The following is a 17,904-nucleotide window of genomic DNA, read 5'->3' as shown; positions in this document are numbered from 1 at the left end:
CAGCAAATCTTGGACAATTTCCTCAGTGGTTTTATTTTTCTCTTCCTGTTCTTGAATTCCAGTGACATATAGATTACTCCTTTTGATGGTATCCCACATGAACCTTAGGCTTTCTTCATTTTGTTTTGAATTTTTTTTTCTGATTGACCCCTTTCCAAAGAAGTATTCAGGTTTTTGTTTTCAATCTCATTAATTCCGTCTTCCATTGCATCAATTCTACCCCTTTACCCTTCCAATGTGTTATCTATTTCTGACAATTTAGTATTTATCTTGTGGATTTCTATCTGTAGATTTAGAATTATTTCTAATTTTTCATTTATTTTGTCATTTTGCTCTTATATTTTCTTGCAAAATTCTTCTAGGTTTTTTTCTGTGTTGTCTTTGGTCTATCTCTCAATCCTTTGAAGATACCTAAATATAATTCTTTTGAATTCCTTATCAGAGAGTTTCAGAGCTGTGTCTTCCTCAGGGATGTGTTCTGGGTCTGTATCCTGTTCCCTTGTTTCTACCACTTCATCTTGCTTCTTTGTGTGGACTGTGATGGTCTGTTGTCTCCAAAACATTGTGGTGTTGTATTTATATCTCTGTTAACTGTTTGTGAAGAGCAGAGAAGGGTGATTTAAGCTCTTCTTGGTGATTTTTTTTTTTTTTTTTTATCATTGGCCCATTGGTGGAGAAGGAGGTGGTGGCTCTCACTCAATAAGTGAAGTTGCAGGAGGTGTGGGTGTAGTTGTGTCTTATGGGGACTGTTACTATCTTCCAGTCAGTTCAACAAAAATTACAATTGAATAACCATCAAAAAACTAAAAACACAAGGACAAAAAATACACCATGTGATCACTCAGGAACAGTAACCAAAAAAAGGAAAAAAGGGAGAAAAGAAGAAAAGAACAAGAAAACCTGCAATATCTGGGGATAAAGCACTAAGAGAAAAAAGGTAGAGAAGGAGAATAATGAAGAAAAAAATAGAAAAGTACACACACACACACACACAATCAATGGGTGTTAATCATGAGAAAAAAAAAAAAGAGAGAGGTAAAAAGGAATTTAAATTAAAAAAAAAAAAAAAAAACACCAGGAACAGGAAAAAAAAAACAAAAAACTCTAAACTAGGACCTGCGAGATGAAGAATAGTAATAAGGGCAAAAGTATTATTAATAATAATAGTTTTAAAACAGACAAATACAAGGAAACTAAACACCAGAAAAATGAAAGAGAAAAAGAAAAAAAGAAAAAGAAAAAATCGGCAGAGGACAGGGCAGGGCACCCAAGTTGTGTCCGAGCACACCAACTGGGATGGAGTTCCTGCAGGCCCAGAAGTTGGGTAGGAGTACGGGGTGGCCACATCTCCATTCACCAAGTGAGTGTGGGGTATAAGAGTAACAAAAGGAATGTCGCACCTTTTCAGTTGTGCAGGTTCGGAGTGTCCTTGGGGTTACTGACAAGCAGAATCTCTTCTTATGCCCCTGGAATCTTGGAAAGTGCTGTCTCTTTAAATATTCATAATGGTCAAGCTGCTTCTAAACATTCAAAATGGTGGCACCTCTGGACAGGCAAAAGTCCACACCTCAGCCCGCCCTCCTCTTCGCTGCTTCTCCTTTTATTCCGCAGGCAGCAGAGCAGTCCTCTGTGCAGTCCCCGGCTAGCAGGGCTGATTTTTAGATTAATTCTTAGGTCCTACCACCCCTCAGGAATCTCCAAGCTATCTGTGCCATCAGGATCGCTAAGGATCACTGCCAGACCGTAGCTCTGTATATCTCCTTTTTTGATATTTTCATGCAAATTCTTCTGTTAGTTGGGGTTTAGTTCACTTCTATATCCTTCCCTTCAAGGCTAAGGGGTCCAGGATTATCTTCTTAATGTGTGTTAATTGATTTCCCTTTTCTTTATTGAAGAGAGTCTGTGCAGACTTTCTGCCTAGTTCGCCCGCCATCTTCTGGGTAAGCCAAAATATGTTGTTATTGAATCATATTTTCAATTGTCAAGAACAATCATCATTTCATTCATTCCATTAATATTTATTTACTGCACAATACATGGCAAGCAGTGTAGTCTTCAGGGCACTGAGGAAGTTTCTCCACTCCTAGAACTTAAGTTCTGGTAGAATTGACAGACAATAGACAAACATACAATTAATGTCAGGTGCTGGTAGCTCTATGAATGAAAATAAAGCAGGGTAAGGAATAGTATTGTTAGGTATCCTTGAATTGATTCAACTTACAATGACCCTAAATGACAGAGTAGAACTGCCTCATAAGGTTTCCAAAGCTATAATCTTTATAAGGAAGGCAGTCTGGCAGCATAGTGGTTATGGCATTTGGCTGCTAACCAGAAGGTCAGGGGTTCAAACCTACCAAAAGTAAGATGAGGCAATCTACTTCCATAAAGATTTACAGCCTTGGAAACCCAAAGAGAGTTGCTATGAGTCAGAATCAACTCCAGGGATGTGGTTTGGTTTAGTTTTTTTGAATCTTTCTAGGAGCAGGTCACTAAGTCTTTCTTGGTGTGTTTGAACCACTAAACTTTTGCTTAGCAGCTGACAGCTTAATAGTTGCACCTACTATTTTAGATAATGTGATCCTCTTTTATGAAGTTACATTGAATGAAGAACCTCAAGAAGTGAAGGAATGAGCCATATAGGATATGGAGTAAGAGCACTTCTGGCAGAGGGAAAAAAATATGTACAAGGAACAAGAAGGATTAGAAGTGTGGCTGGTATGCAGGGAATCAGAAAGAAAGAAGTTGCACTTGAGGTCAGTGAGGGGCAGTGGACAATCCTATGGGGCAGGGTAAAGATTTTGGCTTCTACTGTGAGTGTTGAATGATTTCTAACAGGCCAGAGATGAAAGCAAACATATTTATACATGTTCTCTCTGGTTACTCTGGGGAGAACAGATTTGTATATTTTCAGCTTTGAAAAATGAAAGCAAAAATACTAATTAGAAGTCTAGGAGGGAATGATGGACATTTGGATTAAGTGAAGAGACACTGAGGTCTATATATACTTTGAACATAAGAACTGATGGGATTTTTCTGATCAACTGAATGGTCTGAGAGAAAGAGAATAAATAAAAATGACTCTGAAACTAAATGTGTTTATTAGTATTTTGAGTATTTTGTATATGATACCATAATTATGACATACCATTATTAACATCCAAGCATAAATTAATTCAACAAAATTACAGAGTTTAGATTACTAATCAGCTTTTGACATTTGAAATGATTTTTCTTTTTTACTGAAGAAAAACACTTACCTAAAATACTGACCATGGTTTAAGTTAAGATACTTCTTAGCAGAAAATGTGTAAATTTTACTTTTGCTGTATTAAGTCGTTCTTTGTGTAAATCTTTGCTCACTGCAAATCAAGCAGTTACCCATATTAGTGGTGTACTATTGGAAAGACCAAAGTCAAAGAATATGTGGAAATATATTTGATCCTCATCTGTAGTCAAGCCAAGTCACATGAAACAGACATTTTAGGAAGGTTCCTGCAATGCTTTAGGTACTTTATTTTATGGATCTAGTCTTAGACACTTCTGGAATATTAATCTAACACTTTTCATTTGGAAAATACACACACACACACACACACACACAAAACAAGTTTGGCTTACAAAATCTAAATGCACTTCACTTAGCAGTTTTTGTTAGCACCAAGTATAATGAAGAAAACCCATTTTACAATATGGGTGAGGTATATGTGTTTCCCGAGAGCTGCCCATGGCTCCTCCGGTGCCTGTCATCACTGCCCTGAATTAGCAGGAGCAGTAGCTGCAGAGTGAATTGAGACTCTCACTCCACACATGCATTGACTGTGCCTTCTTTCAGTGTTCTCACTTACTGCCAACCCTGGAAAGAAGGAGAAATATTGTGTCTCCGTCTTAGCCCACAGTAGTGATCTATAACTGTCTTGAAATTAAAGTGGAAAAAGAAAACGAAAGCATGGGAAATTAATGTGAATAAAGACAGAGAAGCACATTGTATTTTACAATTAGAACGTTTAGTTGCTGCAGATGGAGCAGTCATTCAATTAGTAGACATACCCTTTTACCGTCAGTCTCATGGGATCACTAGAGCAGATTTTTTTTTTTTAAGTGAAATTCCATTTACATACATGGCAACCATTACTTATTCCGTATCCCACCCTAATCTCTATCAGACACCCTCATCAGGACATGGTGAGAAACCTCTGTTGCTACAACACAAAGTGAAGTAAAGGATGGGCACTTTCTTATCAACAAAGGCAGTTAATCCTTCTGTGCATCATACACTGCTTGTGTCCCTTTGGGTACCTAGCACTGTGCTGGGTAAATAGTAAGTGATAACCTGTTAACTAATGGATTCATAAATGAGCATACATTTTTATAGTTTTGGCTCACTCTTACATTTTAAAATGCTCCATTATTTCAATTTGAGAATGGCTTAGCAGCCAATGTCTTTGAAGCTTACAAAAAATTACTTGGCTTTTCTAGGTGGCATCGGGTAGCAATCAGCGTGGAGAAGAAAACTGTGACAATGATTGTTGATTGTAAGAAGAAAACCACAAAACCACTTGATAGAAGTGAGAGGGCAATTGTTGACACCAATGGAATCACGGTTTTTGGAACTAGGATACTGGATGAAGAAGTTTTTGAGGTAAAAATAAATTATAATTTAAGAGGAATATTATTAAATCAGATGAACTGTGTTTATCCAGTGACAATCAATATGCATTATTGAGTAAAAAACTCTAGAGTGACCTACTTTCTTCCTCTGTTTGTAGTGGTGATGTTTTCTATTGTTTACTGAAAGAATGACTAGACAACATAACTGTAGTGTCTGACAAACCTTTACAGAGATTGGCTGATTTGAACACAGGAGTGCTGTTCTCATGAAAAGGACAGATGGCTTTACTCTTAGTACTTTGTATTATTTTCTTTGGAGAAAAGAACATTTTCTTCACTTCCTTCTCTAGGAGATTAATTTAGAGAAATGTAAAAGTCAGATATTCTACCTTTCTTTACTCATTGTCAATGTTTCCAAGGTAAAGCTGAGATGATATTGCAGATGGACTTTATGTTTTCAAAATCACTTAAAAAAAATGTGAAGGCTCCATAGCTTCATGATAAAAGCTTCTTTCCAGTTATATTCCACCAATTATAATAATCATATTCTTTCTTCTAATTTTTATAACCATTGAACCTGATAACTCCTGCTTTAATTTTCATTTAATTATTATCAGAGCAAACAGACCTGAGTGCTACCACGGGATGCACTCTTGACACATTCTTTGTTACCGTGGTGATTGTTTTTATACAAATTCTGAATGATTTATTTTTCAAAGTGCAATCCACTGAAGATTAATAGATGTGTGTTTCACATGGAGTACTTGCTGTATTTTGTTATGTGAATACACACACATGCATACATGTATATGCAGGTATATACATGTGCAAATATGTATATATACACACAAACAGCCAGTATATATTTTCATATAAATAACATTATAAATTCAGAGCATCAGCTAGGCTATTTGTATAACTATTTCTTTCTGATTTCTTCCATTAATGTGTACTTGAATTTTTTATTTATTTATTTTTTACTGTGTAGGTGAAAATTACAGAGCAAGTTGTTTTTCCATTCAACAATTTATACACATTTTGTTTCATTAACATTAGTTACAATTCTCTCAATGTCACAATGCTCTTCCTATTTCCTTGGGTTTTCTGTATCCATATGTCCTTCTTTCCTGCTCCTTCCTGCCTTCTGGGCTTTGTTTTAGGGCAAATGCTGCCATTTTGATCTCAAATGGTTAATTATTCTGAGGAGTATGTTCCTCTTGAGTGTTATTGTTCACTTTATAGGCCTGCCTGTTGGCTGAAAGGTAGGTTCAGTTCAAAGGGGTTACACTACTCTCTATCACATCAGTAAGTCTGGTATTTTTTATGTTTTTAAATTTGTTCTATATTTTTTCCTTCTTCTGTGTCCAGGACTTTCTAATGTGATCCTGATAGAGCAGCCTATAATGGTAATCAGAGCAAACAGACCTGAGTGCTACCCCGGGATGCACTCTTCATCTAGTTATTCTGGTCTCTGGTTAGTGGAAGCTTGTACATATATCTTTGAACATAAAATAGTTTTATCTATTACATTATACTAATCTATATGATATGCTGATTCAGGCAATACATAATGAAAATGTACTCTTACATCTTACAATATTAAATATTGATTGCATATGAAAAGATAAATAAATATATATATTTTTAGGTAAACAATGTAAGTAAACACATTAATCTCTAGTTTTGCTAAGTCCTATTTTAAAAGAAAACTACTTGTAAATATCATTTTACAGGCTAAGTTTTTTTTTTTTGATAACATTCACAATTGTATTTACCAGGAACATAAATGAGTACTGTATGTTTACACAAATAACACAAGTTATACTTTCTTTTGCCAACCATGACCTTCTTTCACAAGTGTACTATGCTAATTTTTTTATATATTTTACTGTACAACATGGAATCTCAGCTTCTAGCTTAATGTTGTTGTTGTTGTTGTTATGTGCCGTCGAGTCGGCCCCGACTCTAGCTTAATACTTAAGGCAATATATAATAAATGGGAGGTCAGCATTAATTATTCAATGCAGAGAAAGAGAAAAGTAAAGAAAAAATACACATGTTACTCTCTGTAATTACTTAATCTAATAAATATCAATTCCTCATCCTTAAAATGGGAGTAATGATGGAATCTCTCTCATAAAGGTTTTATAAAAGGTAAATGAGATATTGTATGTAAAGTGCTTAAGCTACTAGAATGAATTGTACATATATGTTATATATTATGTGTCAATTTAATTATGCCTAAATGTATCATTTTATTAATTATTATAATGGCTTTATAGCCATGGTGTTTCAGACATTCTTGTATATTTTTGATATGTGTGACTATCAGTGACTTAGAACACTAGATTAGTCAAAAGTTTGAATGGGTTTCTTTGTCTGCCCTGTAAATGACGGACATCTTTTCTGGATTATTACTAGCATATCATGTACCTTTGTGGGAGTTAGATAGCACCTGGACACAAATATATTCCATGAGTGGAATACTCTCTGGGTGGAAAAATACTTTCATGTAAACCAAAAATTTACAACTAACCCTAAGCAGCAGCTTTGGTTTCTTCCAGATTGATTCTGCTCTCCAACATGTGTGAGGAAATCTATAAGAAGAACCACATCACCTGTATTTATTACCAATAAAATTAGTTATAGTCTTATAAAAGAAAAATGTCTTTATTAAATAGTAAGCATGACTCAAATTTTCTCAGAATTTTTAATTTTTCACTTGTTTTTTCCCTTTAAAGAATCAATGCAGACTATTAGAAATCTTTTATATTTTTATCAAATACCTATCTTTGATATTATTTCTCTCATTGAATAATGAGTGATACATGATGGCAATTTGATGGAAAATTTTACATTTCTTCAGATTTCTCAGGAAAGGAACTTCAATGTTCTGTGGAGAAATCGTGCAGGACTGGTATTAACTATAACCTTTTCAGTAGTTTTGAAAGCCTGAATTAACAATAGACATTTCATATATTCCTTTAAGCATTTGATTGTCTGCTTTGTAATGTCCATCCTTCATTTTACTGCATATATATTTCAAGGTATACATTTTCTAAAAATGATAGACTAATTCACATGGTGTTTGTCTAAAATTATGTAACTAAAGGTAGCATGTATCTGTTTGTATCACTTCTTCTAGGCAGTAGAGTATATGTCTAGGAGTGGAATTACTGGGTCATATTTTACTCATAGTTTTAATTTTTTGAGGACTCTCCATACTGTTTTCCATTTGTACCACTTTACATTCCCCTCAGCAATGGATCAGGGTTATGATCTCCCACCACCCTCACTGACATTTACTATTTTCTGTTTCTTGATGATTGCTGTTCTTTTAGGGTTGAAATGTTATCTTGTAGTTTTGATTTACATATATCTAATGGCTCATGAGGAGCTCTGGTGGTATAGCGCCTAAGGCATTTGACTGCTAACCAGAAGGCTGGTGGTTCAAACCCACCAGCCGCTCCTTGGAAGGAAGACTGGACAATCTACTTCTGTAGGTTTATTTGTCTTTTTCTTGTGAAGTTGTAGAAGTTTTATGTATATTTGGGGTATTGATCTCTTATTGGATATATGTTTCCAGAATATTTTTTTCCCAGTCTGTAGCTCATCTTTTTACTCTTTTGATGAAGTCCTTTGATGAACATAGGTATTTGATATTTTTGAGGTCCCAATTATCTATTTTGTCTTTATCTGCTCATGCATTTGTTGTTATATTTGATAATTGTTCATTAAAAATAAATTGGTCACATAATGTGCCCCTTTATTTTCTTCCAAGAACTTTATGATTTTAGGTTTAACCTTTAGGTCCTTGATTCATTTTTAGTTAGTTTTTGTGTATAGTGTGAAGTATGGTTCTTACTTCATTTTTCTGCATGTGGAAATCCCAGTTTTCACAGAACTATTTGTTAAAAAGGCTGTTGTTTCCAAATTTTATGAACAAAAAATCAGTTTACTGTAGATGCATGGATTTATTTATATCGCATCTATTTTATTTCATTGACTTATACATCTATTATTAAACCAGTACCAGACTTTTTCTTATGTGTATAAAAAAAAAAAAAAAAAAACTTTCTGCCATTGAGTAGATGCCAACATGTAGTGACCCCTCCTTGGGTTCCCGATGCAGTATTTCTACAGAGGTAGATTGCCCAATCTTCCTTCCGAGGAGTGGCCCGTGGGTTTGAATTGCCAGTCTTCTGGTTAGCAGTCAAATGCCTTAGACACTACGCCACTGGAGCACATAGTATGTTATGAAATTAGGAACTGTGAGGTCTCCTATTTTCTTCCTCTTCTTCCAGATTGCTTTGGCTCTTTGGGGCCTCTTGTCTTTCCATATAAAGTTCAGGATTAGTTTTTCCATTTTTGTAAAAAATGCTGTCATGATTTTGATCAGAATTGTGTTGAATGTATAAATCACAGTGGGTAGTATTGAGATTTTCACAATATTAAATGTTGTAATCCACGAGCATGGGGTACCTTTCCATTTATCTATGTCTGTTTTAGTCTCTTGAAACCATGCTTTATAGTTTCTATTATATAAGTCCTTTACATTCCTAGGTATTTTATTCTTTTAGGTGTTATTTTGTTTTTATTATTTTTTCTTGAGTTTCTTTTCAGATTTCTTCTTGTTGGTGTATAGTTATCAGATGGATTTTTGAGGAGCTCTGGTAGCATAGTGCCTAAGGCACTTGACTGCTAACCAGAAGGCTGGTGGTTGAAACCCACCAGCCACTCCTCAAAAGGAAGATGGGGCAATCTACTTCTGTAGTGATACTGCCTCGGAAACCCAAGGAGGGGTCACTATGAGTCGAGTCCGACTTGATGGCACATAGCAACAACAACAACAATCTTGAACCCTATAACTTTACTGAATTCTATTAGTTCTGGAACCTCTTTTTGTGGATTCTTTGGGTTTCACATATGTCATATGAAAACATAGATAGCTTAACTTCTTTTCAGGAGCTCTGATAGCGTAGTGCCTAAGGCACTTGAATGTTAACCAGAAGGCTGGCAGTTTAAACCCACCAGCCACTTCTCGGAAGGAAGATTGGGTAATCTTCTTCCATAGTGATACTGCCTCAGAAACCCATTTCTTTTCTAATTTGCATTCCTTTCTATTTCTTTTTCTTGGCTTATTGCTTTGGCTAAGTCTCCCAGAATGATATAGAATGGAAGTGGTGATATCAAGCAGGCATGTCTCATGCCCATTCTAGAGGGGAATGCTAATGCATTTCTCCATTTATTATAATATCAGGTGTTAATTTTTTAATAAGTGCCTTTAATCATGTTGAGAAACTTTGCTTCTCTTCCTATCTTGTTGAGAGTTTTTTATCAGGAAAGGGTGTTGGATTTTATCAAATGCCTCTTCTGCATATATTGAAATGACCTTTTTTTTTCTTTTGATGTATTAATATGGTATATTACACCGACAGATTTTTCTAGTGTGGAATCATCTTTGTATTCCTGGAATAAATCTCGCTTGGTCATGGTATTTAATAATTCTTATATATTGTTGGATTCTGTATGCTAGTATTCTGCTGAGAATTTTTTGCATCTATGTTCATGAGGCATATGGTTCTGTAGTTTTAGTTTCTTGTGTTGTCTGACTGGCTTTGGTATCAAGGTAATGCTGCCATCATAGAATGATTTAGAGAGTATTTCTCCTTCCTTTTCTATATTTTGAAGAGTTTGTGCAAGATTGGTACCAATTTTCCTCTGAACATATGTTAATATTCTCCAGTGAATCTCTCTGATTAAGAGCTTTTTTTTTTTTTTTTGAGGTTTCTGGTTAGTGATTCAATTTCTTCTCTTGTCGTGGGTCTGTTGAGACATTACAGCTCTTTTTTGTGTTAGTTTAAGTAGGTTATGTGTTTCTAGCAATTTGTCTGTTTTGTCTATGTTTTCAAATTTGCTGGAGAACAACTTCTCATAGGATTCTGTTATGAACCTTTTTATTTCTGCTGGATCTGTTGTGATATGTTAAATTTAATTTATTAGGCAATACGCATCATCTTACTTTTTATCTTCATCAGCCTAGCTAGTGGCTCATCCATTTTATTCATCTTTTCAAAGAATCAACTTTTGGTTTTCTTGATTTTCTTTCTCTATTTCATTCATTTTTTCTTTCATCTTTGTTAAAAGATCTCATAGATCTGGGTTTAATATTTTATTCTTTTTCTAGTTCCTCAAGTTATAGAGTTAGACTGTTGATTTGGGCTTTTTCTTATTTTTGATATAGGTGTTTATTTGCTATGAATTGCCTTCTGATGACTAAATTTGTTCTGTCTTGTAGGGTTTGGTATGTTGTGTTTTCATTTTCATTTAACTCCATTCTTTATTTCTTCCTAGCCTATTGGTTATTTTATAATGTGTTATTTTACTTCCATTGTATCCTTTTTTTTTTTTCCCCTTGTAATTTCTAGTATTATTCCTTTGTGGTCAGAGAAGATCCTTTGTATGACTTCAGTCTTTTTTATCTTGTAGAGACCTGTTTCATGACCTAATATATGGTCTATCCTGGAAAATTGTTCCATGTGCACTGGAGGAAAAAAAATGTGTATTATTCTTATGTTGAGAGTTTTAAATGTCTATTATATCTAATTTATTTATGGTATTGTTCAAGCCTTCTATTTCCTTACTGATGTTCTTATAGAAGTTGTGCCTACTACAGACAATGGTGTGTTGAAATCTCTTGCTATTGTTGTAGAGTTGTCTATCCGTCCTTTCAGTCTTCAGTATTTGCTTTATTGATGTTGGGTGCTATTCAACTTAATGGGTCTCTTGTTTACTGTGTGTTGGAATTAGTGTGGGCTATTTCTCTCCCTCCTTTTCTTTTATCTGGCTGGCCTAGAATGGGGCTGGATGGGAACAGCTTTTCCAATTTATTCTCAAGATGTCTCTATTTCTATGTCTTCCTACTCATATAAGGTCTCTGCCTCAGTGGACTGTCAATGAAAAGTGAACCGCACTGTTACTCTCTTTCCTGAAGTGTGCAGCTTAGCAATTGTACCTTGCGGTTTTCCAGTTACCTCTTCTTGGGTTTACCTCCCATTCAGGAGACCCAGGCTTCACCACAATGAAGGGTGGGGTTGTCTGCCTTCCCACTGATACAAAGTCTCTGACATAGCAGATCATCAGTAAAAGCTAAGTTGTACTGTTGTTTTATCCCTCTTAGGGGGATCAGCCCACTAATTCTATTTTGTAGTTATCCATCTGCCTCTCTTCAGAGACTGACTCATATTCAGAAAGTACTGACTCTACTGTTGTGGAGTTTGGGCTGGTAGGTTTCCTGGGAGATGGAGAGAAGAAAAGAAAATAGTTTTTTTTACCTTGTGGGGTGTCCATTCTCCCTTCAGTTCAGGGCCTGTTGCCTTAAGTTTTGAGTTGATTTCAGAGTTCTATATTTGCATTTTATCTCATTGCTAGTGCTACTTAACTGCTATTTTCCTATAGTTTTATGGGGGAAATGGGACACATCTCTTGCTCACATTGCCATACTGGGGAAGAGACAGTGTTATTTCTTTCTTGAACGTGGGTTAGAATTCACCAGTGAAAATACCAGAGGCCTGAGTTTTCTTTGTAGAATTTTTTTTATTTTTAATCCATAGAAGTTAATTCAGATTTTCTGTTTCTTCCTGTATGAATTTTAGTTTGTTGTACTTTTCAAGAAAATGTTCTAGTTCAATTCATTGTTGAATTTGATGGTGTAAAGTTGTAAACTCTGATTTTTTTTTTTAATATCTATAAAATTTCTGGTGTCAACTACATTTTCACTTGTGATAGTAATAATTTTGTATTATTATCTCCCTTACTCCCCTCTCCCCCTTCCCCAGTTCAATGAGCTGAGTTAAATGTTAGTGAATTTTGTTGATATTTTCAACAAATGAGCTTTTGGGTTTGTTAATTATCTTTCTATTGACTATTTTACATTTCATTATTGTGTTCTTTCTATCCTTTGAATTACTTCAGTCTCTCTTTTCTGGTTTCTTAAAGGAGAATCTTAGGTCATTAACCCCTACACCCCCAGTATAAGAATTAAAGTTATGCATTTCTCTAATTACAATTTGACTTGTGACTTTTTCATTTCATTCAATTAAAACATTTTCCAATTTCTTTTTTTATTCATTCTTGACCTTTGAATTATGTAAAACTGTGTTGTTTAATGTCTAAATATTTGTACTTTTTTAGCTTATTATTACTGGTGTATAACACAATTCTGTTTTCATTATGATTTTGATTCATTTAATTTTTTGAGATTTTTTTCATGGTCTATCTCATTCAGTTTTTTCTTTAAGAGAACATATGTTCTTAAATAGGAAATGCATTATGAAACTGTTGGAGGTAATGCTCTATTAATGCCAATCAGATCTTCTGCTTCTTTCTTTCTTTCTTTTTTTCTTTCTCTGTCTAGCCTTCTACCAATTGTTAATAAGGAATGTTAAAGTATTCTACCATGATTGTGGAGTTATGTTTTTTTGTTTGTTTGGTTGGTTTTGTCAATTTTTGCTTCATATATTTGATTGCTAGGTGCAGGCACATTTACAATTATTACAGCTTTCAGACAGTTATTTTTTGTTATTGAGAGTCCCTCTTTATCTTTGATAATATTATTTGTCTATTATGTGATACTAGAATAGCTTCTATGATCTCATTATTTTAACTGCATGGTAGGCAATTTTCCATTCTCTTACTTTTGAACTATCTTTGCCTTTGTATTTAAAGACAGCCAATTGAAGGGTTTTGCAATTTTATCCCCTCTGCCAATTTCAGCCTTTCTATTTGGGTGTTTATATTACTAACATTTAATTTACTTATTGATGTGGTAGATGTAGGTCTAGTACTTTATTATTTGCATTTTTATTGTGCCCTGTCTTTTCTGATCCTTTGTTTGACCTTCCCTACCATTGTTTTATTTCAAATAATTTTTAGTATCCTACTTACATTTGTCTGTTGGATTATATATATATATTATATTTGTGTTTTAGGAATGACTTTAGTTCCTTAGTCTAGGTTCTCTAGAGAAGCAAAACAGTGACATATACATAGATATGTAGAGAAATTTACTTTAAGGAAATGGTCCGTGAAATTGTGGAGGCTGGGAAGTACAGATCCATGGGTCAGGCAATAGGCTGTAGACCTCTGTTGGCTCAGTGTTTGCAGGGGTGATGAACCCAAAATCTGTAAAGCAAGCAATGGGCTAGAGATCTCTGTTGGCCAATGGGTTGTGAAGTTTGGGATATTCAAAATCTGTAAGACAGGTGGCATACTAGAGATTCTGCAGGCTTACATCCCAAGAAATGGAGGTCAGATGACAAGGAGAGGACAGGGTGGAGAAAAGAGAGTGAACTTTGTCCTTAATGTATTACTTAAATGTATTTAGTACATTTCCCTCTACCCAAATAAATACTTTTCTCTTACCTATCTAGTAGTTTTCCCTTCCTTCTTCTCCCATCCCTGGTAACCAACAAAAAATTTTAATTCCAAAGTAAACCTTCCCTTGACTTGTTGCAATCATGGACTAATATAATATTTGTCCTTCTATGGTTGACTTATTTCATTCAGCATAATGTTCTCCAAGTTCCTCCATGTTATAAGGTATTTTGCAGAGTCTACATTATTCTTAAGCATTATATAGTATTCCATTATGTGTATGTACCATAGTTTGGTAATCCATTCCTACATTGATGGACACTTAGGTTTTTTTCATCTCTTTGCTATTGTGGATAGTGCTGCAAAGAACATGGAAGTTCATATATCTATTCTTGTCTGGCATTCACTTTAGGCTACATGCCTACATGGGATTGCTGGATCAAACAGTATTTCCATTTCCAACTTTTTAAGGAATTGTCATACCATTTTCCACAACAACTGTACCGTTTTATAGTCTCTGGTAGAATAGTACCTAAGGCACTTGACTGCTAACCAGAAGGCTGGCAGTTCAAATCCACCAGCCACTCCTCAGAAGGGAGGTTGGGCAATCTACTTCCATAGTGATACTGTCTCAGAAACCCAAGGAGGGATAGCTATGAGTCGGGTCCAACTGCACGACACATAACAACAACAACATCAGAAGTGTATGAGAGTTCAAATCTCTCTACATCCTTAACAGTATTTGTTATTTTCTGTTTTGTTGAACTTTGCTGTTAGTGCTGGGGCGAGATGGTATCTCAATGCTGTTTTGATTTGCATCTCTCTAAGGGAGCTCTGAGGAGCTCTGGAAGCATAGTGCCTAAGGCACTTGACTGCTAACCAGAAGGCTGGTGGTTCAAACCCCCCAGCCACTCCTCGGAAGGAAGATGAAGCAATCTACTTCCGTAGTGATACTGCCTTGGAAACCCAAGGAGGGGTTGCTATGAGTTGGGTCCAACTCCACAGCACATAACAACAACAATAACAAGGGAGCCCTGGAGGAGCTCTGGTAGCATAGAGCCTAAAGCACTTGCCTGCTAACCAGAAGGCTGGAGGTTCAAAACCACCAGTCACTCCTCGGAAGAAAGATGGGGCAATCTACTTCGTAGTGATACTACTTCAGAAGCCCAAAGAGAGGTCACTATGAGTCAGGTCAGACTCGACAGCACATAACAACAACAACATGGCTAATGAGTGTGACCATTCATCTGGCTACCTGAATATCTTCTTTGATGAAGTGTCAGTCCTTATCTTCTGTCCATTTTTAATTGGATTGTTTGTCTTTTTGATATTAAGAAGTTGGAGTTTTCTGTAAAAATATTCAGCTATGTCATTGCCGAATATTTTTTTCCCCAATCTGTAAGTTCTTTTTTTTTCTCTTTTTGAGAAGTCTTTTCATGCACATAAGAATTTAATAAAAATTTAATTTAGAAGATTCCTGTCATCTATTTTATTTTCTGCTATTTGTGCATTATTACTTATGCTTAATAGTCTATGAATACCATATATTAGGGTCCCTAAGTTTGGCCATTTATTTCTTTGGTGATTTTATTGTTTTAAGTTTTACATTTGAGTCTTTGATCCATCTGGAATTAGTTTTTGTGTATGGTGTAAAGTATGGCTCTTGTTTCATTTTTCAGCAAATGGATGTATGTCCATTTTTTCCAGAACCATTTGTTAAAGAGAGTATCTCTTCCTCATTTAATGGAATTCTGTCCTTTATCAAAGATCAACTGACCATGTGGCTCAAATATATACATAGATGGGTTCTCAATTTTGTTCCCCTGGTCTATGTATCTGTTGCGGTACCAATGCCGGGCTGTTTTGACTACTGTGGCTGTATAGTAGGTTTTGAAATGGGGGACTGAGAGACCTACTTAGTTCTTATTCTTCAGTAGTGGTTTTCTTATCTGAGGACTCTTTCCTTTCCATAGAAAATTCATGGTTGGTTTTTCCATGTCCTTAAAGAATGTTGATGGAATCTGGATCAGAATTGCATTGAATTTATAGATTGTTTTGGGCATTGACTGCTAACCAGAAGGCTGGCGGTTCAAACCCACCACCACTCCTTAGAAGGAAGATTGAGCAACCTACTCCTGTAGAGATACCATCTCAGAAATCCAAGGAGGGATCACTATGTGTTGAATCGACTCAATGGTAGTGAGTTTGGTTGCTTTAGTTTTTGGTTTTGGGTAGTATTGACATTTTCATAATGTTGAGTTTTCCTATCCATGAGCATGGTATGTTCTTCCATTGATGTAGATCTGTTACAGTTTCTTGAAGTAATGTTTTGTAATTTTCTTTGTATAAGTCTGTTGTATCTCTGGTAAGATTTATTCCAAAATATTTTATCTTTTTGGTAGCTATTGTAGATAACATTGATTTTCTTATTTCCTCTTCAGTGATCTCTTTGCTGGTGTAGAGGAATCCAACTGATTTTTGTATGTTGATCTTGTATCCTGCGACTATGATAAATCTTTCAGTTAGGCCCAGTAGTTTTCTTGCCCAGTTTCTTGGTTCTCTATGTATAGGATCATATCACTGCAAATAGAGATAGTTTTACTTCTTCTTTACCATTTAGATGCCTTTTATTTCCCTTTCTTGCCTTATTTCCTGGTTAAGACTTCCAATACAATGTTGAAGAGAAGTGGTGATAGAAGGCATCCTTGTCTGGTTCTCATTCTCCAAGAGAATGCTTCAGTCCCTCTCTACTGAGAATAATGTTTGTTATTGGTTTTGCATATATACCCTTAATTATGGTGAGGAATTTCCCTTCTATTCCTATTTTTCTGAGAGTTTTTATAAAGACTGAGTGTTGTATTTAATCAAATGCCTATTCTGTATTGATTGATATAATCATGTAGTACTTTTCCTTTTTTTACTTATGTGAGGAATTGCATGGATTGCTTTCCTAATGTTGATCCATAATTCCATACCTGGTATGAATCCCACTTGGTCATGATATATTATTTTTTTGATATGTTGGAGTCCATTGACTGATTTTGTAGAAGATTTTCACATCTGTATTCCTAAGGGATGCTGCTCTGTAATTTTCCTTTTCAGTGGAGTCTTTGCCTAGTTTTAGTATCAGGTTATGCTTGCTTTGTAGACTGAATTTGGGAGGATTCCATCTTTTTCTATATCCTGGAATAGTTTGAGTAGGATTGGTGTCAGCACTTCTCTCAATATTTGATAGAATTCTCCAGTGAAACTGTTTGGGCCAGGACTTTTATTTTGTTGGTAATTTTTTTATGACTTGTTCTAATTTTTCTTTTGTTATGGATCTGTTAAAATTTTCTAACTCAGTCTGTATTAGTTTAGGTAAGTAGTGTGTTTCTAGAAATCTGTCCATTTCTTCTAGTGTTCAAATTTGTTGTAGTACATTTCTTCAAAACATCCTAATATTATCCTTTGTATTTGCATTGGTTCTGTTGTGACATTGTCCTTTCATTTCTTAGTTGTGTTATTTGAATATTCTCCTTTTTTTTCTTTGTTAAATTTGCCAGAGGTTTGTTGATTTTATTAATCTTTTCAAAGAGCCAACTTCTCGTCTTGTTGATTTTTTTTTTCTATTGACTTTCTATTTTCTGTTTCATTGATTTCTGCTCGAATCTTTATGATTTCTTTTCTTCTAGTGACTGTAGACATTTTTTTTCTGCTCTTTTTCTAATTTGTGACTATGTTAGGTTAAAGTGTTGATTTTGTCTCTTCTTTTTTGTTTTTAAATGCATTTTGTTGAAATATAATTTATGTACAGTGAAATACACAAAACTAAAGTGACATGGGTCAAGACTTTTTTTTCCCCAGTGTTCCCTGCCCTCCCCTCCCACCCTGGCAACAACCAAGTAAGTTTCCCTCCATAAAAAAACTTTTCCTTGACCC

General features: G+C 35.1%; 1 protein-coding gene across 1 annotated transcript in view; it reads left to right on the top strand.

Annotated features, from left to right (window-relative positions):
* The window catches only part of COL11A1 (collagen type XI alpha 1 chain), a 316,494-nt gene that overhangs the window by 58,439 nt on the left and 240,151 nt on the right, over window positions 1-17,904 (top strand). Inside the window, exon 4 of the mRNA XM_007951592.2 lies at window positions 4,477-4,639. Coding sequence (XP_007949783.1) covers window positions 4,477-4,639 — 163 coding nt within the window. The remainder of the gene's footprint in view (window positions 1-4,476; window positions 4,640-17,904) is intronic.

This window comes from Orycteropus afer, unplaced genomic scaffold (assembly GCF_000298275.1).
Source record: "Orycteropus afer afer isolate SDZICR_OR568_19922 unplaced genomic scaffold, OryAfe1.0 scaffold00301, whole genome shotgun sequence".
Taxonomy (NCBI): domain Eukaryota; kingdom Metazoa; phylum Chordata; class Mammalia; order Tubulidentata; family Orycteropodidae; genus Orycteropus; species Orycteropus afer.
The sequence above is the reverse complement of the archived record's forward strand: the minus strand, read 5'-3'. Positions and strand labels throughout refer to the sequence as shown.